At 43.2% G+C, this 27809-nt stretch overlaps 1 protein-coding gene across 1 annotated transcript in view; it reads right to left on the bottom strand.

Moving 5' to 3' along the window:
• The window catches only part of LOC119140737 (E3 ubiquitin-protein ligase UHRF2-like), a 47492-nt gene extending 27512 nt beyond the window's left edge, over positions 1-19980 (bottom strand). The window contains exon 1 of the mRNA XM_037372269.1: positions 19435-19980. Within this exon, the coding sequence (XP_037228166.1) occupies positions 19435-19587 (153 nt within the window). The 5' untranslated portion in view covers positions 19588-19980. The remainder of the gene's footprint in view (positions 1-19434) is intronic.
• Positions 19981-27809: the final 7829 nt, after the last annotated feature.

The raw sequence follows: 27809 nt of genomic DNA, 5'->3' as shown, positions 1-27809 counted from the left end.
CTCATGAGGGACTTTGACCGTTTTTTTTTCTAACCAATATCTAACACCAATATCTGATGGAAAGGCAACATGAAAGGACAAAAAACGATCGAGGAATTTTTTAGAGTGTGTTGAATACAAGCTCTTGATGGAGATAACAAGCCAACTAGGGGAAGATCTTGGGCCTGTCACCCACAAACAAAGAACAGGTTGGGGACATAAAGGTCAATGGCACCCTTGGCAGCAGCCACGATGAGGATGAAGTTGAAGATCCTGAAAGAAGTGAGCAAGGCACACAGCAAAATTACAACCCTGGACTTCAGGAGAGCAGATTTCAGCTTGTTAAAGGACCTGTTTGGCAGGATACTATGAGAGACTGTCCTAAGGGATCAAAGGGCTCAGGAGGTCTGGTTGATCCTCAGAAAGACAACCTCCTCAAAGCACAAGAATAATCCACTCAGACATGCAGGAAGTTGAGCAAGTGTGGCGGAAGGCCAGCATAGATGAACAGGGGATTCCTGACTGAGCTCAAAGACAAAAAGGAAGTACACAGAAGGTGGGAGCAGGGAATGGCTACCCAGGAGGAATATGGAGACACATGCAAGGATTTAGTTAGGAAAGCCAAAGCTTGGCTGGAGTTGGAACTAGCAAGAAATGTAAAGGGCAACAAGAAGGCCTTCTACAAGTACAGCATCAGCTAAGGAAAACACATTGCCCACTGCTCACTGGAGCACGTAATCTAATAGCTAAGGACATCAAAAAGACTAAGGAGCTCCGTAAGGTTGGCCCTCAGGTCTCTCAGATCCCTGAGCCTAGTGGCAGACTCTGGGGCAGGGAAGTATTACTCACGGTAGAGGAAGACTGAGTTAGGGGGCACTTCAGCCAACTGGACATACACAAGTCCATGGAACCAGACAAGATGACCCTGAGGGTTCCTGATGACTGGAAAAAGGCAAACATCACACCCATCTTCAAGAAGGAGAATCCAAGGAGATGAAGACTGGTCAATCTGGGAAGGTTGGGGAGCAAATCCTCCTGGAAGCCATGTCCAGGCACACAAAGGAACTGGGCTTGCTCCAGTACGCCCATGTCTTTCTTGTACTGGGGACCGACCAAAAGCGGACACTACTCCAGATAAGGTCTCACAAGTGCCAAGACAAGAGATGGAAAGGATCACTTCCCTGGAACTGCTGGCTGCACTGTTACTAATACAGCTCAAGATGCTGTTGGCCTCCTTTGCTGCAAGGGCACACTGTTGGCTCATGTTCAACTTGTTGTCCACCAGGAACTCCAGGTCCTTTTCTGCAGAGCTGCTTCCTAGGCAGTCAGCCTCCAGCCTGTACTGTTGCACAGGGTTATTCCAGCCCAGGTGTGGGACTTGGCATTTGTTTCTGTTGAACATCATGAAGTACCTGTCAGCCCATTTCTCCAGCCTGTCCAGGTCTCTCTGAAGGTCAGCCCTGCCCTCCAGCACATTGACTGCTCCCCCCAATTTGGTGTCATCTGCAAACTTGCCAAGAGTGCACTTTGTCCCCTCATCCAGGTTGTTAATGAAGACATTAAACAGTATTGGTTCCAGTACTGATCTCTGAGGGACCCTACTAGTTACTGGACCCCAGCTGGACTTTGCACCACTGATCAAAACTCTTTGAGCCCAGCAGTCCTGTCAATTTTCCACCCGTCTTATCACCCACTTATCCAGCCCATATCATACCAATTTGGTGGAAAGGAGACTGCGAGAGAGTGTGCCAAAAGCCTTTCTTCAGTCAAGGTACACAACATCCCCTCCCCTCCCCTTGTCAACAGAACCAGTCACCACGTCATAGAAAGCAATGAGGTTGGTAAGGCATGATTTGCCCTTGGTAAAGCCATTTTGGCTGCTCCCAGTCACCTTCCTGTCCTTCATGTGTTTAGAAATGGCTTCTAAGAGGATTTGCTCCATAACCTTTCCAGGGACTGAGGTGAGGCTGGCTGGCCTGTAGTTCCTTGGATCCTCCTTCTTGAAGATGGGTGTGATATCTGCCTTTTTCCAGTCATGAGGAACCTCTTCCAATTGTTATATGACTTTTCACAGATGATAGAGAGCAGCCTCACAGTGACACTGGCCAGATCCTTCAGCACCCCCAGATGCATGCCATCTGATCCCATTGGGCTTGTGTATGTCCAAGTGGGTTAAGTGATTCCTAAGGCTTTCTTCCTCCACTGTGGCTACCGCTTCACCCCCACACACTCTGCTAGGATTCTCAGGGAACTGGGAGGCCTGAGGGCATACCTTACTGTGAAAAATGAGGCAAAAAGGGCATCTGAGTACCTCAGCTTTTTCCCTGTCGCTTGCCACGAGATCCCCTGCCCCATTGAACAATGAGCTCATGCTTTCCTTAGTCTTCATTTTGCTACTGATTTACTTAAAAAAAAAACTTTCTTGTTGCCCTTCACCTCCCTTGCTAGCTTCAACTCCAGCTGAGCTTTGGCTTTCCTGACTGCATTTCTATTTGTGCACACGGTCTCTATATCCCTCCCAAGTAGCATGCCCCTGCTTCTACCTCCTGTGTACTTCTTTTTTGTGTCTGAGCACGGTCAGGAGCTGTCTGCTCATCCATGCTGGCCTTCTGCCACACTTGCTCAACTTCCTGCACATTGCAAATGGACCGTTCTTGTGCTCTGAGGAGTTTGTCCTTGAAGATCAACCTGCTCTCCCGGGCACCCTTGCCCTCCAGGGCAATTTCTCATTGGATCCTGCCAAGCTGGTCCTTGAACAGGCCAAAGTCTGCTCTTCTGAAGTCCAGGGCTGTAATTCTGCTGTTTGTCTTGATCACGCCTCTCAGGATCTTAAACTACACAGTCTCGTGGTCGCTGCAGCCAAGGCTGCCCTCAGCCTTCACACCATCAACCGGTTCTTCCTTGTTTGTGAGTAGCAGGTCCAACAGTGCGTTTTCCCTAGTTGGTTCATTGATCACCCTCATCAAGAAATAGTCTTCCATACTCTCCAGAAGTCTCCTGGATTGCTTGCACCCTGCTGTATTGTCCTTCCAGTAGATACTGGGGTGGTTGAAGTCCCGCATGAGTGCCAGGGCCTGTGACTGTGAAGCTTTCTCCAGCTGCCTAAAGAAGGCTTCATCTACCTCTTCTTCTTGATCAGGTCTGTAGCAGACATCTAGTACAGCATCACCTGTGCCAGTCTGTCTTCTAATCCTTAGCCGCAAGCTTTCAATTGCTTTGTCACCTGTCCTAAGGTAAAGCTCCATGCATTCAAGCCGCTCCTTTGTGTAGAGCTCAACCCCTCCTCCTCGCCTGCCCACCCTATCTTTCCTGAAGAGCATGTATCCCTCCACTGGAGCACTCCAATCAGGAGAGCTATCCCACCACGTCTCCATAATCCCAATGAGGTCATAGCTCTGCAACTGTGTACAGACTTCTAATTCCTCCTGCTTGTTCCCCATGCTACACGCATTTCTGTTCAGGCATTTGAGATGGGCCCCAAGTCATGCTGCTTTTACAGGGCAAGTGTGAGAGCCTCCCTTGTCATGCTGTCCCCCAGATATGTTTGTTCTGCCCCTTGTGCCTTCACTTCTCTTCAGGTTACGGAAACCCTCCCCCGGCATATCTACTTTAAAGCCCGCATCACTCGGTTAGCAAGCCTGTTTGCAAAAACACTCTTGCCCCACTTTGTCAGATGTATCCCATCCTTGCTCAGTAGCCCTCGCTCCTCAAAGAGGGTCCCATGGCCATAGGAGCCAAAGCCCTGCCTGTGACACCAGCCACACAGCCAGGTCTTGACCCACTGGATGAGTCCACTTCTACCTGAGCCTTTCCTCCTTACTGGCAGTATGGAGGAGAATACCAGCTGGGTCCCCATGCCCTTCACCCTCACCCCCAGAGTTCTGTAGTCACTTGTGGAAATACTCCAGGTTATCCCTGGCAGTAACATTGGTGCCCACATGGTAATAGTCTGAGGGCCAGACAAGCCTTGGCAGTCCCTTTGCAACATCCCGTATCCTGGCCCCTGGCAAGCAAAAAGCCTCCCAAGACATCAGTTTGGGTCAGCAGGTAGGTGCCTCTGTCCCCCACAGGAGAGGGTCCCTTTCCTTTTTCCCTTTGTGCAGACATAAGGTTTGGGCTCAGCTGACTCTGATGCATACCCTGAAGGGTCTTGTTTGTCCTCACCAGTGCCCAGGGCACTATACTCAGGGCAGTTGCAAGTCTGCAGGTGGAGCAGGAACCTTTCTTCCATTTGCCAAAAGTCACAAGCTTCCAGCCTTCTCCACCTTGACAGCCACCCTCAGCTACCTGTTTGACCATGGCCTCTAGCTGTCCCTCCTTCCTTGCTCTGTGTGGCTCAGGCTGTTGTCTCTGCAGAGTTTCTGCAAAGACCCTGTCAATCTCCTCATTGTCCTCCCTGATGATTTGCAGCCTGCTCACCTCTTCCTGCACCTCCTTCGCTCAGCACCTCAACCAGAGCACCTCTCTCACAGGAGATGCCACCACTGCCCCTAGTCCCACAGAGAGGCCCCAGGCGCACTCTGCAGCCCGAGATCTGGGAAGTGGCATCCTCCCACCCCACCCCAACTCTGTTTGGATCAAGGCCTCCAGTGTGCCAAGGGCATTATCACCAGTCAGTGCTAGGGAGCGTGCCCTGCTTTATGTTGAGACCATCACTGCACAATCTCCAAGCAGCTCCATGCAGTCCTCAGCGTCCCCTCTGCACCACAGCCGTGTTGTTAGTATCTGCTGCTCTCTGTGAGCCGGATCCTCCCTAATGAGGAGTCAGCCTTTCTGTGTGCAAACTGCCGTGCAAACTGAGAGCAGCCCCTGCAGCATCCCAGGTGCTTTGCGCCACAAACTGCCCCTGCTAGTGAGTGGCTGCACCTCTGTTTGCAGTGCTCTGGGCTGCTGCACTCCCTAAGGAGCAACTAAATAACAAAATCATTGCATGCTTTGTAGAGGCTAGGAATTTCTATGTGTTTGGAAGATGTCATCTTTTTTTTTTGTACTTGTAGATGCTCAGTATACTGAAAGAGTGATGACAGATGCACCAGGTGTAGCTGTTTATTGGTGGTGCATCAATCAAAAGATATTAATGAGGCCCTAAGTTTTAGAAGCATGCTAAACAGGAAGAAAAAATGGGAGTGACATTTACTAAGGTAACTTGACTGTTTTCTAAATTACTGGAGTTAGAAGAGCTAGTGAAATAAAAAAATCTGTTATTCTTGCTCTAAAGCAAGTTACTCTTGCTTTAGTACATATTCTAATATCCCTTTAGAGAGTCATTATTGACTTATATGAAATACAGCTTGACTAATTATTTGCCTGTCAACTTCATAAATGTAAATAATGAACTGGCGACAAATGTTCTTAAAAATATCATGTAAGATTATTTACCAAATGTATATCTTTTAGTTTAATACTTTGCCTAGGCACCCTCATTTTGGGGGAGCTGTCTTTGAGCAAAGTTTTTCTCAATCTGCTATCTAAATTGTTGTTGGATTGAATGTCCTATCAAGCTGATTGGGGGACTTGCTGTTCACCCATTCCCCAAAGCTGTTTCAGAGGCAAATTGCAGTACTTCTTTTGATGAAAATTGCCAGGTTTTTAGGTTGAATACTTAATTTGTCTGAAGGATGATTTGTGACTCATTTCAGTAATGCTTTCATGAATTCTGGTGATGTAGGAAATGACTACTGGGAAGAAGAATTTTTTCATAAGTAATATTGTGTTCAGCAAGGATTTAAAGCATCTATTCTATTAATTTCCTTTGAATGTGCACAGATTGTCCTTGTTTGTTCATATATAGACCTGGGGCTATATCCTGAATTTTCTGTATCTGACATTCCTTTAGTACAACTTGGAAAGTTGGAGCAGACCAGAAGGTGTTATCTTAATTGCAGAGGGAAGGGTATGCTGGAGAAAGTGGTACTATGTTGTGGGTATAGCTGCTTCCTTGCAGTAGCTGGCTATGAGAATGTAACCTTACTCGTTACGAGCCCCTTGTAATGTTAACTTGAGTATAGTGTGTGTACTTCAAGAAACCACACCTTCTTGTAGCTTTTCTCTCCTCCTATAACAAAGTAGAGCACCTCAAGTACTGATTGTCTTCCAACTTATGTTATTCTTTTAAATCTTAATGAAGCAATAACGATGGGTAGGGATATACAAATAAGTTACTGTTAAATCAGGTAGCGTAATAACTTGAGCATGTAATTTATTTTTTGATAATTTTCAGGTTTTTGTCCCCAAAGATGGGCACTGTTGCAGATTAATTGACTTGCTCTGAGTTTGCACATTTGCTGATATTCTAGGAACTTGGTTTTTTGCTCATACCAGAAACAGATATTCTTGCCCTGAGTATCATTACTGGTGAATACCACACAGTGCTTTACACCTTTTAAATCATTAGAGAAGCATGCTTGCAGCAGTCTCCTCTCTGGTGTTCTACTTGCAGATTTAAATGTGGCATTACTAGCCATAGAATAGTCTATAGCTATAGAATACTCCTGTAAAGAAGACTGATTTAAAAAAAAAAAATATTACTTGGGCAGAGAATAGAACACTAATTCATTGTAAAATGATATTTTAAGATAACTCTGTGACAATTGGCCTAAGAATCTGCTAAACATTGAGTTACTGTTATTTAAAGGTGGATGTGCCACGTGAAGGAATGGATGATTTTGTGTATGGTGGTGGGTGCATGGGTTTCCCCATCCTTCTGCGTTACCCACCAAGTACACCCAGGTCCTCGAGCAAAGACAATCCCACAAATGGGTTTTCCTTTTCCCATGGGAGGAGCAACCCACACTGCCTTTCCCAGCCACTTCCCTATGTGCACTACAGGGGTCTTATCTCCTCCCACCATATGTAGGGGCTGTATTTGGGCAGGACTAGGTCAGTTATCAGATCCTCTGGTGTTAACTAGCCAAAGTAGTTTCTAATTTTACATCCCAGTGCTTCTGTGCCCCAGCGCCCAATGCTCTCAACACAGTCTTTAACAGTCCATGATATCATTCAATCTTTCTAGAGGTTTGTGGGTGATAGGGGATGTGATACACCCAGTCAAGGCTGTGTTTCTTGGCCCAGGAGTCTATGAGGTTGTTTTGGAAATGAGTCCCATTGTCTGACTCGATTCTTTCTGGGGTGTCCTGTTGCCACAGAACTGGCCTTTCAAGGCCCAGGATGGTGTTTTGAGCAGTGGCATGGTTTACAGTGTATGTTTCTAGCCACCCAGTAGTTGCTTCCACGCAGCACTTGCCTTGGCAAGTTTGTGGCAGTATAGGCAATTGACATATTGATATGCCAGCCACCGCCCGCTATTCCAGGGACGCTTTACTCATGTGGCTTGCTTCATTGCGGTACGTGTTTTGCATTCATGGGTGACCTGTGTGATGGCCTCAACAGTCAGGTCCACCCCTCAATCACAAGCTCATCTGTACATTGCACCCCTCCCTAGATATCCTGATGTGTCATAGGCCCTCCAAGCTATGAATAGCTCACTCTTACTTTCTCAGCCCAGGTTCACCTGAGTCACTCCAATTCTGGCAGCCTGGTCTACCTGCTTGTTGTTTTGATGTTCCTCAGTGATGCGGTTCTTGGGCATGTGAGCATCTACACAAAGGAAGGCGAGAAGATTTCTAGATAGAGATAACAACAGTTAAATAGGGAAAGCAAAAGCCACATGCACAAGCAAAGCAAAAAGGGGAATTTATTCACTACTTCCCATTGGCAGGCAGATGTCCTGCCACTTCCTGGAAAACAGGGCCTCAGCATGTGTAATGGTTGCTCGGGAAGAAAAATGTCATAACCACAAACCTGTGGAGAGCCCATGCTGGAGCAGTCTTTTCCTGAAGGACTGTAGTCTATGGAGAGGACCCACGCTGGAGCAGGGGAAAAGCATGAGGAGGAAGGAGCAGCAGAGACTGACCGCAACCCTATGTTCCCCATCTCCCCCCTGTGCTGCTCAGGGTGGGAGGAGATAGAATAATTGGGAACAAAAAGAGTGAGCCTGGGAAGAAGGGGGAGCAGGGGGAAGGTGTTTTAGTTTTTGTCTTTGTTTTTCACCATCCTACTCTATTTTAATTGGCAGTAAAATAAATTAATTTTCCCAGAGTCGAGTCTGTTTTGGCCACAACAGTAACTGGTAAATGATCTCCCTGTCCTTATCTCAACCCATGAGCTTTTTTATCTTATTTTCTCCCCCCATCCTGTTGAGGAGAGGGAGTGAGAGAGTCTGGCAGCCAGCCAAGGTGAACCCACCACCAAATGTAATCTCTCTTGCTCATTACTTTCAGATCTTGGCTTAGATGGATAAGGAACTGGCAGGATGGCTGCATCCAAAGAGTTATAGTCAACAGCTCAATGTCCAAAAGGAAAACAGTAACGAGTGGTGTTCCTCAGGGGTCTGTACTGGGACCAATACTATTTAATATCTTCATCCATGACATAGTGAGACTGAGTGCACCCTCAGCATGTTTGCAGATGACACCAAGCTGAGTGATGCAGTTGATTCACTAGGGGGAAGGGATGTCATCCAGAGGGACCTTGACAGGCTTGAGAAATTACCCATATTGGATAATCTCATTTTGTAGGAGTACCTTGGGGGCAGTGTCAAAGCAGAACTTCTTAACTGGGCTCTGTCCAAGCTGACTCCTATAGAATCACTGAAAGTGTCTCTGCACTGGGATACCCAGTGTTGCAGATTTCAGGAGGGTTCATATACTCAGATGCAATGCTGGCAACATTTTGTGTATTCTCAAATAAGTTTACCCCTGAGCCGGAAATGGTTTCCTGTAGAAAGATAAAGCCAATTGGGAATTTGAAGCCACAGGGAGGTTTTCTAGTTTTACCCTATTTATTTCTTTGCAAACTTGCTGTGTTGTCTGTTAGAACAAAATGGAGAAGCAATCATAAAAGTACGGACCCTTGAGGGACATCACTCGTTACTGGTTTCCACTTGGACACTGAGCCATTGAATATAACTCTTTGGATGCGGCCATCCAGCCAGTTCCTTATCCATCTAAGAGTCCATCCATCAAACCCACCTCTCTCCGATTTAGTGACAAAGATGTTGTGGGGGAATACGTCAAAGGCCTTACAGAACTCCAGGTAGATGACATCAGTAGCTCTTCCCTTGTCCACCGATGCAGTCACTCCATCGTAGAAGGCCACCAGACTAGTCTGACATGATTTGCCCTTGGGGAAGCAATGTTGGCTGTCCCTAATCACATCTCTGTTTTCCATATGCTTCATCATAACTTCCAGGAGGATCTGTTACATCATTTTGACCAGGCACAGAGGTGCGGCTGACTGGTCGGTAGTTCCCAGGGCCTACATTTTTAAAATGGGTGTGATGTTTCCCTTTTCTCCAGTCACTGGGGACTTCACCTGACATGACTTTTCAAATATCGTGGGGAATGGCTTGGCAACTACATCAGCCAATTCCCTCAGGACCCCGGGATGTATCTCGTCACGTCCCATGGACTTGTGTATGTTCAGGTTCCTCAGGTGGCCTTGAACCTGATCTTCCCCCATGATGGGTGGGACTTCATTCCCCCAGTGCCTGCCTTGAGATTCAGGGACCCGAAAGATGTGGGAAGAGTCGGGGAAAACTGAGGCAAAAAAATTGTTGAGTACCTCTGCCTTCTCCATGTCAGTTGTCACGAGATATCCTGTCCTATTTATTGGGGAGTGGGGATCGGGGTGTGTACAATTTCTTTTGTCTTCCTTTTCTGGCCAACGTACCTGTAGAAGCCCTTCTTGTTATTCTTCACATCCCTTGGAGAGACCTTGATTAAGAAATTGTCCTCAACACACTCCAAGAGTCTCCTGGACCGCTTACAGCTTGCTGTGCTGCTCTTCCAGCATACGTCAGGGTGATTGAAGTCCCCCAGCAGGATCAGAGCCTGCGAGCGTGATGCTTCCCATAGTTGAAGTAAGAACGCTTTGTCAACAGGCTCCCCTTGATCAGGCGGCCTGTAGTAAACACCAGCCACAAGGTTTCCTTTGTTGGCTTGGGCCCTAATTTTTACCCGTAAGCTCTCAACCTGTTTGTTGCTGTTTTTCAAAGACAGCTCTGTGCCGTCATTCCATTCCTTTACATAGAGGGCAAACCCCCCACCCCTCATTCCCTGCCTTTCCCTTCTGAACAGTTTATAGCCATGGATTCCAGCGCTCCAGTCGTGCAATTCGTCCCACCACATTTCAGTGGTAACAATCAGATCATAGCTTTCTAGCCGCACAGAGGCTTCCAGCTCCTCCTGCTTGTTAGCCATGCTGCGTGCATTGGTATTGAGGCACTTCAGCTGGGCTACCTACCTTGTCACCTTTTTAGCGGGACAAGCCCTAATTCCTTTGAGGCGTTTCCCTGTTTGTTCCTAATACATCAAAAGCCCGTGGCTCTTCTCTGTTCCTCAAAACCGCATCCATCCCCTTCCCCTGCTAAGTCTAGTTTAAAGCGCTCTGTATCATTGGCTGCCTTTAAGCTTAAAGTGTCCATATTGATTTACCAATTAAAATTATTTTCATAACAGAGTTACAGATTAGAAAGGCTTTGATTAACATTCTTCTACTGAATGCCTTAGTTTTTCTTTGAACCCCTCTGCTATTGTCTACATCTTTAGTTCATCAGGTATAAATAGGATGGTATATAAAATAACTGTGATATAGTCCTCAAGGGTTTATACTCATAATTATTTGCCTTTATTCTCTACAAGGCTGGGAAGTCTATTGTCCAAGTGTGAGCATCACAGTACAGAAAGATGCATTTGGGAGGAACGATCACAGGAGACTTCTTTCTGGCTCTAATGTTTTTTCGGCTTGAATAACATGGCTTCTTTGTTATCTTAGTAGCTAGTCTCAAGAAGTAGCTGCAGATGGGGAAACCTCAATAACATCTGTGTCTCAACTGCATTTTCAGGAGGAGGAAGTTGCAATTCACTTTAAAGCTAGAACTAACTGAAATGCCTAAGGTTACATAGGGACGTTTTCCTGAGGTTTCCTTCTAGAAATACCTGCTCCTTATGTTCAAAATTAGTCAACAGAGTGACTTAAAACAAGGTAGAGCTTTCATTTGTTTATTATAATTTTACTTTTTTAAAAGGTATACTTTTAATACTGTGGGAGTTGAGAATAAAGATTTAACTTGGATGCCAGGTTTTTACATGGGGGGGGGAGGTTGATTTTTTTTATATGTTTTTTTTTTCTTTCAAGGAAGCATGTGAAAAGTAAGAAAAAATAAGCTCACTATGATATGTACTTTATTCATTATATTCTTACCTTTCACCCTCTATCTCTCAGTAAATTTGTTAGTTTAGGAATTGCTTTTGTTTATACTTCAAATTACCTAATGATTGATTCAGTTAAGATACTGATAATTAAATTAATTCATGTTGTTTTGTTTATAGATGCTGGTGTTTGAGTGTAGTAGGAATAAATATCCATCTCTGTCACTGTCTTGCTGCTTGATTAAGGCTATAAATTAAACCATACGCATCTGTAGCAAATTAAGCTGTCCTCATTTTAAAAAACTGTAAACACATAATACAGCCCCTGAAGCAATTCAGCCTTATAAATTTATCCCAGAAAAATGAGTTTTATAATTGTTCTATCTATGTATCAGTACAGAGGCTGCTTATTAAACATTTTGGAAATGCACAATTCTCTTGTATGCATCACAGTGTGGTAAAACAAGTTTATTCATGCCCTGAGGTTGGCCACTATGTCAATGTGTTATCTTTTGGGCTCAGTTTTTCTGGGTTTTTTTTTGGTGTGTGGTTTTTTGGGGGTTTTTTGTTTGTTTAAGGGACATTTAGATGGTCTTTATAAGGTAAATTCTCTTCTTTATGTAAAAAAAATTAGAATAAAAGGATGCTTTGCAAATAAAGTAAAACTAAAAATACATCTGTGAAATATTCCTGTTAAAATATTATTTCCAAAATGAGCATGAAAAGTAGTTCCCCCAATTTGATTTTACAGTAATTGAACTTATTCAGAGCATTTTTAGAATTTACTTTAAATTTTTCATCTTAGAGTTCTCTTCCATATGCCTTCTTCACTTGGTATGACTCCATAACAGTTCTATTGCAATAATGTTTTCTTATACTTGATGTGCAACGAACAAATGTGTTCCTTAAGTGGGGTGGGGGGGGGTTACTACTTTTTTTATTCCAGTTAATATTTCAAAGAAAATAACTGTTTATACACTACAGTAGTTAAAAGAATGACTGCGTAACTGAAGCAATGTATACCTCAGTGGTTTAACTCTAATCACAGGAAAACCCCTGTACTGTTGGAGTAATATGCATGTAATTAGTTGAAGGCTTGAGAAAATCTGTGAGGATAATGAATGAATGAAACATGCTCTACAACAGAGTAGTTTCATAACTTACTACCAGCACTATTGTGAGCACAGAAAGGAGAAGAGTCACGAGATACTCCCATTTCTTACAGTCAAAAAAATGATGGAAGCACCAGACTCGATTGGTTATGATAGCAGCCTTGTTAGACTTGGAGAGCCCATTTCCCTCCCCCCTCCTTTCTCAAATATCAAAGGATTCATCAGCAGTGCAGGTCAAAAAGAATCAGGGTTAAGTAATAATTCTAATTTGGAAGTCCAGGGAAATCTTAAAATCTGGTTGTGGGCTAATATTTTAAGTATACATGCTTATTTTAGTCATAAGGAAAAATTACCTGAAGAAAAAGTTCAGTGGAAAGACAGATTAAGCTAATTTGCAGGTAAAAAAAAAAAAAAAAAAAAAAAAAAATCAGACTCAACTTTAAATTCTATTTTATTTTACAAATTGTGTTCATAACAGATCTTATTAAGATTAGAAGAATAAAATGCTTGAAGCACAACACTTTAATGACCGAACATTGCTCTAACTTACCCAAGCCCAAACCAGTTGAAATTAACAGTGTAGAAGTTTTTCACTGACAGTTAAATAGTTTAGCCAGTTTTCCTTTCTGTTCTTAACCAGGATCATAGGAAATAAATATTCATTATCAAATTTTCCTTTTAGATAAATGAATTGGTGGATGCCCGTGATGTCAGCATTGGAGCCTGGTTTGAAGCTCATATAGAAAATGTTACTCGAGCAACAAAAGGACAAAAGAACGGTAAAGCTCAAGTAAAGAGTGGCAATTCTTACAAAAGGACTAATGGAAACTTAAGTCAAGATCATTCTAGAGAGAATGCAAATTATTTGGACAGTACACCATCCACATCTTACTCAGACTGCATGGACACCGATGAAGAAGCTATTTATCATATCAAGTATGATGAGTAAGTGCTTCTGATATTATTTTGAGGACATCATATGTTATGATTTGGTGTGTATAAACAAATAATTTTGTTGAAGAAACTTGGAATCAAAGAGAGCAAGTTCAATATTGCAACCAAGGAAATAAATATTTAAAAGCCATAACGTCTTTCAGTCAGATATAATGAATATCCTGAGGGTGGTTGTTTTTTTTCTTTTATTCACAAATTCCTGTGAAGTATTAACTTTATCTTGACTTTATGAAACTCGGAATCCCTATCTCCAAGGAAAGGAAACTATGCATTGGATTTTTCTGTACTTGTTTTGCTATGTAAAATATAAGTTAATATTTTCTTTAAAAACTACTCTACTCATATTCACTTCCTTCCATTGAAGTCTAAACAAGTGTTTCATGGGAGCAAATTCTGGTGCTTGAATTGTTTAAATTTTGTTTTAAAAGTAATATTTATGCATGAGATGACAGGTCTGTGTTTCACATAGAGGTTTCTTGTAGAGAATCTGGTGACTGGGAACATAAAACTAGTTTTGAGCTGGAGTGAGGGTACAAAGGCATTTTTTATTTTTTAAATCTGTGGTACAAGCAAATTTCAGAACCTATGACAGATGTGCTAGAGTAGAGGCTTTGTACAGTAAACTCAGTGGGATTTGCAGGGATTTCTCATCACCAGCTTTTGCACTGATGTATTCACATAAATCAGATCCTATTTTTTAAATGATGCCTTCATTTGCTGAAGCAGCTAACTAAGCCTCTAAACTAATGGCATCAATGAGAATTTTTTATTACAGAGATCAACAAAAATATTGCACTTTGGCATGTGAGATTAAAGGTAAAGGAACATACATTTACTTTACACAGAAGCATATTCAGTATTATTCTGGTTGAGGATAAGAAAAATTTGAAAACTTGAAGTATTGATTTCAAGTTTTGTTGGTTTTAATAATTCACCCTTGATCTCAACATGAAGCCCTCCACTGCCATAGATCTAATTCTCCAGACCAAGCATCCTAGTACAGGTCTATTTCTCCTAGCTGTCTTCAAACCCCAAAGATCCCACAGGTCTCCACTTAGAAAGAAACAGCTCTAGATCTCCATTTTTCTCCCTGTTTTCCCATCAGTATTGACAATGATCAGTTCAAGAGCAAGTTGAATGCTCTCCAACATAATATATCTCACACCTCTGTAGTTGAGAACCTTAATCAGCTTTATTTATACTGGAGCATGACTGTGCTTTTCTTTGGGGGTGGGGGGGTGGGGGGGGTGGAGATCATGCTAAGAGGTCCTACGAACCTCCTTGTAGGTATTGAAAGGCTGCTATTAGCTGCCACCACCACCGTCCCCCATCAAGCTTTTCCTTCACCTGACTGAACAAGCCTTCCCCAGCCTCTCCTCACAGAGCACATCTTGACAGCCCTCCACTGGGCTAATGCCAGCTTGTCAGCATCTTCCTTGCATTAAGGGACCTAAACCAGACATAATATTTTAGATATGATCTAACAAGCACTGAGTAAAGGGAAATAGTCACTTCCCTCAAACTATTGCCTATGCTCCTGTTGACACAGCCCAGAATGCTGTTGGCCGCCTTTGCTGCCAGGGCACACTGCTGGCTCGTGTTCAGCTTGCTGTCTAGCAGGACCCCCACATCCTTTTCTGCAGCGCTGCTACCCAACCAGTCACTCCTCAGCCTGTATTGTCACATAATGGGTTGACCCTGTCCAGCAGCCAAGTACCCACACAGCTGCTCACTCACTCCCCTCTCCTACAGGACAGGGAGAAAGTAGAAGGTGAGTGTCACATGAAAGGGTGGGGGGAAATCCTCTCAACCCCAGGTGTTTGATCTGTCTATTAGCGCCCCAGGAAAGCCAAGACCCTTGTGCCCAACCAGTCTGTCAGCGTCACGTTACAGGGACCTTTCACTGAACAGCCCCACTGGATCGGAGGGCAATTCTACTGCCTTGTTCAGGGAAACATGCCAATAGCATCAGGGGGACCCCTCAGCAGGTCTTCCCACTTTGTTTAAATGTGTTACCCACTGCTGGCAACCACTAGCACCCACAAAGGACTCACACTAACAGTTTATGGAATAACACTATTATAAAATCGTGACAAGTTAAGATTCATGATTGCCGGTGATAGGGACTGTCTGCAAGAACAAACTTGAAATTATATGTAACCAAACTACATACAACTAAATTATAATCACTAATAACAGCTAGTGTGAGTTAGTTATTTAGCACGCATAAGACAAACTTGTTACCCAATAGGCATCCCTATGGGGGAGAAGACAGGTTCAATCTGTTGACTGATCCCAGAAGTTACGATGGAGTCTTCCCTAACTTCCCCCCTCATTCATTCAATTTTATACTCTTCTTTACTCTCAGGTGGAGCTTAAGTGAGTCTAGTTATACATTCTTTCATTATTGATTGGTGTAAACTTCTCTCGCTTTCATTTAAAGACATAGTTTATAAGAAATACAAAGTGCATGCTCGGTGAGGGGTGGTCGTGCCTTACAGATGGGTAACTTTGGGATGGAGGTGTGTGTTAGTATTATAACGAGATTATAATGAGCAAGGTTCATCTAGAGGAGAATAGTTTCACCACAGTTGTTGGCCCAGCAACAGACATCATCTCATATATTTTCCATTTGACAGATGCTATGCAGCTTATTGGCTGTATGGTATCATCAAGTTCCCAGTCCTGCAGGGAGTACAGCAGAGCCTGGAGAGGTGTCTCCACTCCACCCTCCATTGCTCCTCTAGGATAGCAGGTTGTGTTGCCTAGGGAACCATGGTGGAGTAGATTCCATGCATGCCAACCATCTGAGAAAGTGGCAACTGTATTTTTCCCTAAAAAGGTTGTTATAATACTACAACTTCTATTAGGTCCCAGTTTTCTATAGTTTCCACCCTCCAAGTGATTTTCCCACGGTGAGAAAACTTGTGCATCGAGATACAGTTTAAAAGGTGAAGCAAAAGCTGTGCACACAAGCCAAGCAAAAAGAAGAATTCATTCACTAACTCCCATCAGCAGGCAGATATCCAACCACTTCTTGGAAAGCAGGGCTGCAGTACAAATAAAGGTTGCTTGGGAAGACAAATGTCATAACCACAAACATCCCCCACCCCTTCCTCCTCTTCCCCTGAGCTTTTATTGCCCAGCACAATGTCATGTGGCATGGAATATCCCTTTGGTCAGTTTGGCTCAGCTGTCCCAGCAGTGTCTCCTCCAAACTGCTTGCACACACCCAGCCTACTTGCTGCAGGTACAGAGCGGGAAACAGAAGATCTTGATGCTGTGCAATTAACACTCAGCAATAGCCAAAACACCTGTGTGTTATCAACACTGCTTTGGTCACAAAACCAAAGTACAATACCATACAAGCCTGCTATGAAGAAAGTTAACTCCATCCCAGCCAGATCATGTACAGGGGGGGTTAAGTCCATCTCAGGACTAACCCCTCACAGTTTATTCCTTTAGCACAAAGCATTGCTTTCTGTTTTCATTACACCTGTACATCTCCATCACATCCCTGAGACTCTTACAGCAGTGGTTTACATATCGCTCTGCTAGTATTTCCTCTACATCCAGTTTTAAATGTATGGGAGCAATCCTCAGTTTCCCCCTTCTAGTTGCAAGTACCATGAGAACAGCTACCAGATCAACCAAACCTAAATCAAGGAAGTTTTAGAACTCATTATGAAGATTAAAAAAAAAAAAAAAAAAAAAAAAAAAGTCAAACTTAATGAAGACTCTACAACTCTAGCTAGCTTTACTGATGATCCCAACTGTGCCCTAAACTATCACCCATCCATGCAGACTAGTTCAGCTATAAGATCTTGTTATTCCACTTTTGAAATTAAAACATGCCATACTAACGTAATGGCTGAAATACAGATAACTAATTTGTTTGACCTCTGACAGTCTACTTCGAGAATCAGAAGTCAGGCTCATTTTCTCTACTTCTCAAGTAAACTGTTTTCCACAAATAGCCAGAGAAGAGACCTTGTGCACTCACAAAAGTAGAAGCACGCTAAGCAGGATTTAATTAATATCAGCCTGTTTTAAACTCAAACACAATTATATAGCATAATTAGTAAACATGTAAGTATTATTGTACCCAGGAAGAACAGTATTGCATTGGTAGTAACAGACCACATGCTTTATGTGAACTGCAAGATCACACAGAGGCTTGTTATCAACTTGGTATGAGAACTAGCTGAGTGAACCAGAGCTTGGCATTAGGTGTCTACTACTGGGAAATTAGTCCCTGCCTCTGCTGCCCCACACACCCCCAGCACTGGGCAGTACATAGACCAGGGACAGAAGCCAAAGGCTAAGAACTGTCTGTCTAGAAACCCAAACATCTTACAGAACTACAAGATCAGAAATGGGGAGGGGAGGGATGACAGACAACAGTCAAGTCACCTACTTCTGTTCCAGCTTCTCTTGTCAGAGCTCTGGAGCCTGATCACCTCATGACTAAGACCACTGAGGATTACATGCTATCAACTTCATGGTACTGCATACTCACAACTGACTTACACGCACAATATGTTTGTTAAGAACTGCCTGCTTTAAATATGTAGTAATAAGTAAAAAGTTAGACATTACCACAAAATGTGGTTAATGTACATCAGCCTAGTCAAATTTTGTTTTAAACTGAATTATCAAGCTTCTAAACACTCCCATTAGTGATCTGTGATGAGATCCTTAACAATATACAAGAACACATACATATGCTGACTCACACTTCAAGACCGATGCTGTTTGTATCCGACTTCATCTGAGCAGCATGGGTTTGTCTGCAGCCATCTGCTTTGACATACCCTCACAAAACCTGGCCCTTATGTGCCTTGTTGGGCAGTAACAAGATTGTGCAAAACATAACCAACATGACACAAAACCTATTTGTTTCCTTCTGGTTTTAAGTACATTTCAGAGTGCAAGTTCACACTCTGGTCATGAATGATCACCTCTTAGTGATAGCAAACTGTTATTTCTCACAGTTATTCTTGTTCATACAGGTATGTGCTTCATTTGTTACAGGACAGAAATCTTGCCCCATCTTACATTGCTCAGCTTAAGCTAGCATTGCTATGCTCATTTATAGTAAAAAGTCTCATCTTAAGAGTCAAGCTCCCTAAAAATACAACACATCAGATACTCCTTTTTCCCCCCTAACATAATACTTACGCCTCACTCTAATACTCAAACACTGTACATATTTATTTAAAGCAGCTTAAAAGACATTACACCTTTCATCAGCAAAAATACAGCCCAAGACAATCTCTTTGGATAGAGATGTGCCCCACACTGATAAGGTGAGAAAATATCACAGAAAAAAACTTTTAACCAGTGATCTCCACTATCATTGGAACCAGGTGTAGATTAAGCACTTCTTGAGATATCACCTACAACTGACATCCTTCTCTGTAAAAAGCTGTTTGCAGCACCTAAAAGGACTAGAACGCTAAACTCATGCACAACTTCAATACAAGGGCACTCGGGAGTGCAAGGAGATGCAGGCTGCCGCTGTGCCTGGGCATAGTCCAAAGCCCACCTCCAGGAAGGATTCTAATGAGACCTCTGTCTGTCCTCTTCTGGTGGATGGAAAGAGTTCAGAGTCCACAGTCCCTGAAAACCCTTAGTCTGTGATGTGGCACCTAGGCCTTGGAAACCACTTGCAACGCACACACAGAAAATGTTTTCCTTATACCCAGATGGGGCATCGAGAGGGCAGGAACCCAAGGAAAACACCTGCATTCTCTTGCCTGGTCAAAAAAGTAAAGCAAGGGATTTCCTCCCCTTCATACCCCATTGTCTGCTCTGTCACTATAGGTGCGATAAACTGAAGGAGCCTCCCTCGGTTGGGGGGGGGGGGGGGGGGGGAGAAAAACACAAAGGGACCTCATTAGTACCTGCTCACTACTGTGGGGAGTGGGGAGGAAAAGTATAGAAAGAAACCAGAGTTGGGTCCAGAGCCTTTTGTCACGCCAGGCAGCTTGTCTTCCCTCCTTGCCCCTCAACACCTCCTAGGCTCAGCGAGGGGAGAGAAAACCAAAACAAGAGATCCCAGTATGGGAGGGGATAAGGAGCTTTGCATGCAGTCACAGAGAACAGAACATCAGAAGGGGAAGATGACATAAAAGAGAAGCTCCCCTCCATCCCTACCCACTAGGTCTCCACCTCACCTGCTTGCCCCTGTAGAAGAGGCGCTGGCGGTCAGGGCTCACACAGAAGGTCTTCTGGATCTTCTCCCGCAAACATTCAATCTTGGTGAGACGGCTCAGATCATCAATAGTATGGGTCTCAGTGCCGTCTATGGTACGAACTTGGATCCACATGGTGTGCGTCTTTCACGAGCTCAGCCACCCACGGTGAAGGAGAAGTCTTGCTCTCCAAGCGTGTGATAACGGAAGACAGGACAGATTCCCTCACTTCTTTGTTCAGCTCAATGGAAGCAGGTTTTTTGAATCCCGCCGAACAGGCACAAGCCTCCCCGCCCGCAGGCCTCGCTCAGAAATGCGCAGAGAGGTAAAGGAGACCTGACCCAATCCTCATCTACTCCCCAAGTGTACTCCGTAATCACACAAACAGAACCATAAGCTCTCCAAGCCAGCACAACACGAAGCAAAGACTGGCGGGAATCGCCACAGGCAGGTCTAACGAACACCACCGAGAGCCATCACCAACCCTCAGAGAGCGTTTACTAGCCGCTACTGCTCTCGTACAGTGGTCACGGCGCCAATAGTGATCTCGCGAGAGCCCTCAGCCGTAAAGAGACAACATTGAGAAGGCGGGGGCGGATAGATAGCATCGTCACCTCTCCTTCCGCATTCGGCTTTACACAAAGTCACGCCCAGCTCAGCCCCACTCTTCGAGCGTTCTCTGGCTGTCATCTTTTTTTTCCTTCTTGCTCAGTAGTTGTATCAAGGCCAGGGTGGGCTGGGGTGCAGTTTAGCGCACACGTAAAGAAGCGGCCATTATCGTTCCTATGGGAGGCAAGCGGGAGCGTCTTCTCGTTCCCTCACAGGGCACAGTGTCTCTAGTCTCAGGCCTGCAAATTATACTAATGACATAGGAAGTGACTTTTTTCTTCCACCTTTACCTTTCAGACACACACAGAGTCAGGACTCGGCATGTCAGGTGTCACAGTGACACAAAAGCATGGACCTGAGATGGCATAAATAAAAGGCAAGTAAAAATGCTTTGCATCCACTGATGAAATTTAGGCCCCAATGTTTCCCAGTACAAAAGTGCCATCAAAACCTCAATTCAGCCAGATTTAGCTCTGCCTAATAAATCCAGAATAGTTCTGTCTGCTCTTATCATATTAGAAAAGTGCAGATGTGGGCCAGGACAAAAACATCAAGCTTCCATTTTTAACACAGATCAGATGTGTGGGTTTTATTTGCTACATTTTTGCTCAAGACTCCGAGTAACACTGAAAAAGTCTGGAGTTTTCATGTATACTGGTAAAATGGTACTATAAAAACATATCTGATGCAGTACCCGGTGAGATTCAGCTTATGGATATAGGTCTCTGTGATGTGATTATACCCTGGGAGCATTGAAGCCTACATTTTTGGGCAGAGTTCGCAGCAGCTTTGTTGCCTGAGTAGTAAAACTTTAGAGACTGAGATAACAAACTGACAGGTTCTAGATGAGAGAGATGTGGTTTTGTGACTTTTTTTGTATCAGGATGATATCAGTGATCCCTATATATTATTTTCAGGTCTGACCTAATTCCCATTGTGGCCTTGGTTGAGTTACTTTTAAGGCCTGATTTATGGGCATTCCAGCACTTGCAAAGGCAGCTGAAATAAATGAGAGTTGCTTAATGCTCCTGAAATCTGTTCCCTGCCTTTTTATCTCCATTGCTTCATCTCTGTTGCTGAGATAGCACTCACCTTCCTGTAACTATACCTACTACAGCACGACACCAGAATGTCAAAGAGACACAAGTTCAGAGTTTGGTTTATAGCTTGGTGGTGGTGTTACAAGCTCCAATTCAAGTAACGTAGTGCACATAACCTAGTCAAATCTTTGTGTGCCAGCCTTCTTGGCTTCCCTGAAACACTCAAAGATAATTAATGCAGAGGAATACAGTAGGAATGTGGATTAATAGTCATAACTAAAAATAGATAAATCAAGCTGTCTTCAGCTTTGCCCTAGTTCCACTCTACCATCATAGTAAAGGGAACAGAGTCCAAATATAACCCCTTTGCAGTGTCTTCTGTTTTGCAGATCACAATGTTTCTCTTGAAGCTACTGCTAACAACAGAATGTGCCTCTTTTCTGGAGTAGGGAGAAAAAAGTTCTAGAGGGGCTCTGAAATGGGGTCAGTTTTAATGGGTTGAGGAAATAGAATTTATATTTTGTGGGAGCCTATGTTGAAAGCACAGAATCAGCTTCCTGAAATAGGAAACACCTTTTGCTAGAGAGACAGAGACTGAAAGGGGATCAACCTGCTACAAAACCATATCTGGAAATCCATTACCTGCTCGGGGTTGTAAAGAAACAGAGATCAAGTTGCTGGCACAGGAGGTTACTGATTCGAAAGATCACATTGTTATGGACTGATTGTAGGTGGCCTGTTTTGTAACATGCAAAGTAGAATTAGAAACTAGAATATAAAGGGAAAGAAGGAATGTGAAAAGTATTTGACTGGTAGTCTGTGAGAGAATGTGAAAAGGGGAGGTTAGAGGAAAAATGAGCTAGTTATTTAGCAGGTGATAATGTCTGCATTGGGTATGCTAGTGACAAAATTATGTACTGATAAAAGAAAAATTAATTGATCAGCACAGTATGCATTATGGACTGGAATGAGGGTAGCAGAGACTAATTTCTCAGCAGAGAAATTACAGGACGGGCAGATCAGATGGCTGAGCTATCTGATATATTAAGCAATAATGCAGTTAGGTGGCAGCAAAGATAAGGATTGAGACAGTAGAAGTTATTAATAGAGTTGTTTTCTTGCAAGAAAATCCTATAATTGCTTGGATGACTGAAGGGGGGGATCTTCTTCTGCAGATGGGTCTGTGTGGTGTGCTGCGCATGGGTCAGAGCCCTGTTCAGTGCTACACAGATAGCAAATGGCTTGGGTTATCTGGCTCTTACAACAAGGCCCCAAATTATGTCAGGCAGTGTGTGAGAAAGGCATTACCCACTTCGGCTTAAATTTCCTTCTTAGGCGCTGGCCAGTTTTACCACTGGTTCCTAATATGATACTGTTTATAAATTGGCAGTACTGATGCTTTCTGTTTTCAGTATTTTATTTCTTCCCATGTTAGAAATACTTAAAAAGAAAAAAACCTCACACTTCAATACCTTAGTTTCCAGTATATTCGTCATAATTTTTATTCTATTAAATTTTGAATAATAATAATTTAGTTCATAAAGTTATAAAACCCCTTTAATGTATTAGCTAAAGAACATATGCAATTTTATTCCTTAAAAAAGTTCAGTTTCTATAAGAAAATAAAGTTTTGACAAGCAAGTAACAATCATAGAGTTTTCAACTTTTCCCCACATTTCAGTTTTAAAGAAAAAGTATTTGTTTTCTTTTTCCCCCTACATTTCTGGAAAAGGTATATCTAGACTAAGTTCAGTCATCATTATTTGCATTTTCTCTGTCTAACATATATCTGCTAACAACTGTTTCAAGGGTGCTAGTGGTATAATTTTTTGGTAGAGATCAGTGTCCCATCTGAGATAGGCAAAGACCTCCATAATAAAGAAAATACTCCCAAAAAAAGCTGTAATTCTCTCTCTTTTTATTTACTGCTACTTAGTTTCCCTCTTTTTATAGACAAAGGATGTAGACATCTCATTAACTCAAATGGAAATGAACAAGATTATCTCTTTTTCAAGTATGTAACATACCTCCTGTAAGCTGAAAATATTTTGTTATTAAATTGCTATCAGCATTTCACAAAGGTGCAATAAAATGTTATCAGAAAGTATAGGAGTACATTCAACAAGTGTTCTATAATATTACTTATGTAGATGTGGATGTGGTTTTGATATAAAAAGTAAACCATACCTTCATGGGACTGTGAATCCTTGGTTGATATTTCATGATGGCCATCTTCATCTAAGTCAAAATGAACTGGGTTTGAGTCTTCTGTCAGTATAAAACATTTCATTGTTGCTCACAGACTAAAAGTGAATTGTAAATGAATTTTCGTTAGTTTCACTAATAGTAGTAAAAAATATAAAATTCCCTACTAACAAATCAAGTGTATTCTTATAGCAACCTTTGCCTGATAATCTCTATGTACTTCACCAAAACTAAATGTGCCTTAGAGCAGCACAGGCATCATTGCAATGAAAAACATACAGTGGACATAGGCAGCTGTAGTTTTGGACTCGGTTGTGGTGTCAAAAAAGAAGAGTTCTGTGCTTGAATGTTTATGTCAATGAAGAGAACAAATGTATGCTGAGCCTTGGAGAGTTAAGGTATGTTAAAGCTCACAGTTTGAGAAAGTGGCTTCCAACTCAAGAAGGGAGTTAAGTCTGAGGAAAAAGTGTATAAAGCAGGACTCGAGCTTATAGATGGCTGTGTTGGAAGAGACTGATGGGGCTGAGGGACTGAGACACAGAGTGTACCTGAATTAGCAGTTAGTTGGTGAATGATGAGACAGAGGAAGCACATACAGTGTGGGAGACACCATTGTGTGGAGATAGAATAAGAGATGGATTGCACAAAGAAGCTTGTACTTGGAGAGAAGAGCAAAAGAGCTTGAGAGAAAAGTTCCAGTTTTTTTCATTCTGGAGGGAAGGGGGGAAGAGGTGAAACAGGAAAAAAAAAACAAACAGCCCACGTGTCTTACTGTTTCCAGGCTAGATTCCTCTATTTCATAACTACCTACTTGCATATTTCCCAATTTTATACTTTTAGATCTGTCTATAGGGAAGGATTTTAGGGTGCATATGGCTACCTATAATACCAGCATTTATTTTGGACACCAGTCATCTCTCAAAGAGAAAACAAATCTTGAATAAATGCTGTCAGAAAAATAATTTAACTATAAGAAACATTAGGAGAATCCCCAGCTCCTGAGCTATACATATATGCTGACTCTTGGGCAGTATACAAGGGATTAACTGCATGGGTTAATAAGTGGCAAACAGACAACTGTACAATGAGATGTGTGAATTTATACCTGTGGGTTTGACATGTTGATATTTGTGTCACCTGGAGCATTGGGGAATAGAGGGAGCACAATGCCACAGTTGATCACTTAGCTCAAATTATTAGCACTACTTTACTTCCTGATCCCCTGTTCCTTGATGCTGTGTCTCCTGATGAGGAAGCCCTTGCTCAATGGGCCCATGAAAAATCTGAGCACCTGGGTGTCTATGGCATACATAGATGGACTTGAAGCCAGGGGATCCCGTGTACCTGAGAAGCTGTTTGGGAACTAGTACAGCGGTGTACAGTCTGTAAGCTTAAAAGTTGCCTCATCAGCTTTATGGGCAGATGCAACGAGGCCCTGTTCCTGGCCGTACATGGCAAATAGATTACATAGGGCTCTTACCAAAAGCGGTTACAGTATAATAAAAACAAAACAAAACAAAACAAAACAAAACTTTCTTAGCTGAACGGTTTACTAATATATTCTGTAACTTCTAATATCTTTGGGAAGGGTAAACTGTATGTGAATCAAGGGGTGGAATGTAGTGATCCTGACCAGAAGAACATTGTATATTGAGGAGTTAGTGACCCACAGTACAGCTAACCTGATTAGGCCCAGGTCTGTGCTGCGCCGCACCTTGCTATACTACACATACAGCATGGCTTTCAGGCCTGTGTTGTGCTGCACAAATCCTTTGGCCGCAGGATAAACTCAGCCAGCTCATTGTAACAGGGGCCTGCAAGCAGCTCAGGCTTGGTACTGGTGATTCAGCCACCTGCGTGTCCTTGCCTTTAACAGTGCAGCAAGACGTTCTCATGAGAACTTCTTTTTGTTTGACAGCAGAAACGATAAACAGAGCTGTTTTCTTGCAAGAAAATCCTATAATAGTGTGAATGACGGAAAGGGGAGAATCTCTTCTATGGATGGGGTCTGTCCAGTAATGCTGCACGTGGGCTGGAAGCCCATTCAGTGCTACGCTGCTCAGGGTTCCCAGCATGTAGAGGGACGTAAGAGTGTCTGTGCTGTTCTCTCCTTAGAGTGTTAGCTCTAATAAATAGCATTTTAAATGATATTTTACAGAATCTGAGTGCCTTTCTTACTGGGATGATAATGGACCAGCACCTCCTGGTGCAAAACACTGAGGCATCAGAGATATGGTAAGACAAGAGTGTAGAAATAGCACTGAAATTGCTCAGAAGCGCGGCAGTTTGCAGGAAGTGTGCATTATTTCACTAGCTTCCTTGTTGCTTCTTTCATCATTGACTAGGAACGTCTGGTAAAGGCTGAGGGATTTGCATATGACCAGAAGATGGGAAGGGAGGGGAGGAGAGACTGTCCATACAGAGCAACGTGTGGTAAGACTGAAAGACGTGCATGTAGGAATGTATTAATGTCTGACATTCCAAGTGCCTAGGATGTTGGTTAAGGAGAGCAGTACTGACAAAGAAACAGAATTTATTGAAAATGCCGAAGCAATCCTGGTCATCCAAGCTCAACAAATTTTGAAACAATGTTTTCAGTATTAAAACAAGTAATAAAACTGTAATTTGAGAAAAATAAAAAGCAAGGACAGAAAGCATTTGCCTTACGCCACTTCTGATTTTATGGTTAGGGTATTTCACTTTTTGTTTCCCAAGTATGGTGTCAGCTGCTACTAGACGCAACTCTACAGCTTCAGATAGGACCTAGGTCTTGTCCAGTACAGTAGATTGAGCAGTGCCTTCCTGGAACAAATTTGCTGCTTTCAAATTCAGTACAAACCCTATACATTTGTGAGTCAATGCAGACCTATAAAGTAAACAAGTCCTATAAGAAAATTTGGCCTTTATTGGCCAAAAAAACAGGCTAGTGAAATAACAGAATGCACTAGCAACAACACAATGTTCTGAGAATGCTGGGCCTGATCAATCACTTCTTTATTCCCGTTTTACATTGATGACGTTCTTCTGAAATATCTGGGGGTTAGCAGTTGTTTCTGGGAAGCTTTCTTTCCATCCTCTCTGTTCAGGTTGAGCAGAAACTCTGTACATAAAATAAGATGTTAAAGTATGCAGGCAGATGACTAGGCCCTGGCCTGAGGTTCAGCTAACTGAACAGGACATGGAAAAATAATGTGACATGAGAAATTGCTGGACATGACAGATAACAGTGTGAGAAGTTTGCTGCCTACCGGGAGCCCTCATTCATGATGTCGCTGAGAGGCTGCCGAGCCTGGTGAACCCTACGTATTATCATCTGCTCCTACTATTCCAAGTAGGGTCTAATGATACTGCGACGAGGCAACTTAGAACCATCAAAGGAGACTATATGTCCCTCGGAACAATGTTAAAAGGATCAGGAGCACAGGTGGTGTTCTCCTCTATCCTCCCAGTAAGAGTAAGGGTTCAGGAAGGAGGAGATGAATTTAACAGGTGAATGCCTGGCTGTGTGGCTGTTGCCATACTTAAGGTTTTGGCTTCCATGATCATGGATCTACCTTTCAGAAGCTGGCTCTGTTGGGAGCTGATGGAATTCACCTGACCAAGTGGGGCAAGAAGGTCTTTGCCAACAAGCTGGCCAGATTTATAAGGAGAGCTTTAGACTAGATTTAGTGGGGGGAGGGGGTGTGGTTTTGAGCAGCAGAGAAGAGCCAGGGGCTTTTGATGTATTAGGAACCAACAGGGGAACACCTCAAAGGAATTAGGGCTTGTTACACTAAAAAGGTGACAAGGTAGGTAGCCCAGCTGAAGTGCCTCAATACCAATGCACACAGCATGGGTAACAAGCAGGAAGAGCTGGAAGCCACTGTGCGGCTAGAAAGCTATGATCTGATTGTTGCCACTGAAATGTGGTGGGACGAATTGCACGACTGGAGAGCTGGAATCGATGACTATAAACTGTTCAGAAGGGAAAGGCAAGGAATGAGGGGTGGGGGGTTTGCCCTCTATGTAAAGGAATGGAGTGACGGCACAGAGCTGTCTTTGAAAAACAGCAACAAACAGGTTGAGAGCTTACGGGTAAAAATTAGGGCCCAAGCCAACAAAGGAAACCTTGTGGCTGGTGTTTACTACAGGCCGCCTGATCAAGGGGAGCCTGTTGACAAAGCGTGCTAACTTCAACTATGGGAAGCATCACGCTCGCAGGCTCTGATCCTGCTGGGGGACTTCAATCACCCTGACATCTGCTGTACGCAGTCCAGGAGACTCTTGGAGTGTGTTGCGGACAATTTCTTAATCAAGGTGATAGACAGCTTGACTGGAGGAGAAGAGTTACTGGACCTGTTGCTTACCAACATAGATGATTTAATTGGAGAGGTCAAGACTGGTGGCAGCTATGGCTGCAGTAATCATGCCTCATGCCCTGGTGGAGTTCATGATCCTAAGGGATATGGGCCAGGTGAAGAGTAGGGCCAGGTGAAGAGTAGAGTCAGGACCCTGAATTTTAGG

This window comes from Falco rusticolus, chromosome W, assembly GCF_015220075.1.
Source record: "Falco rusticolus isolate bFalRus1 chromosome W, bFalRus1.pri, whole genome shotgun sequence".
NCBI classification, from domain to species: domain Eukaryota; kingdom Metazoa; phylum Chordata; class Aves; order Falconiformes; family Falconidae; genus Falco; species Falco rusticolus.
Note: the sequence above shows the minus strand (reverse complement) of the source record. Positions and strands in the feature narration are given on the sequence as shown.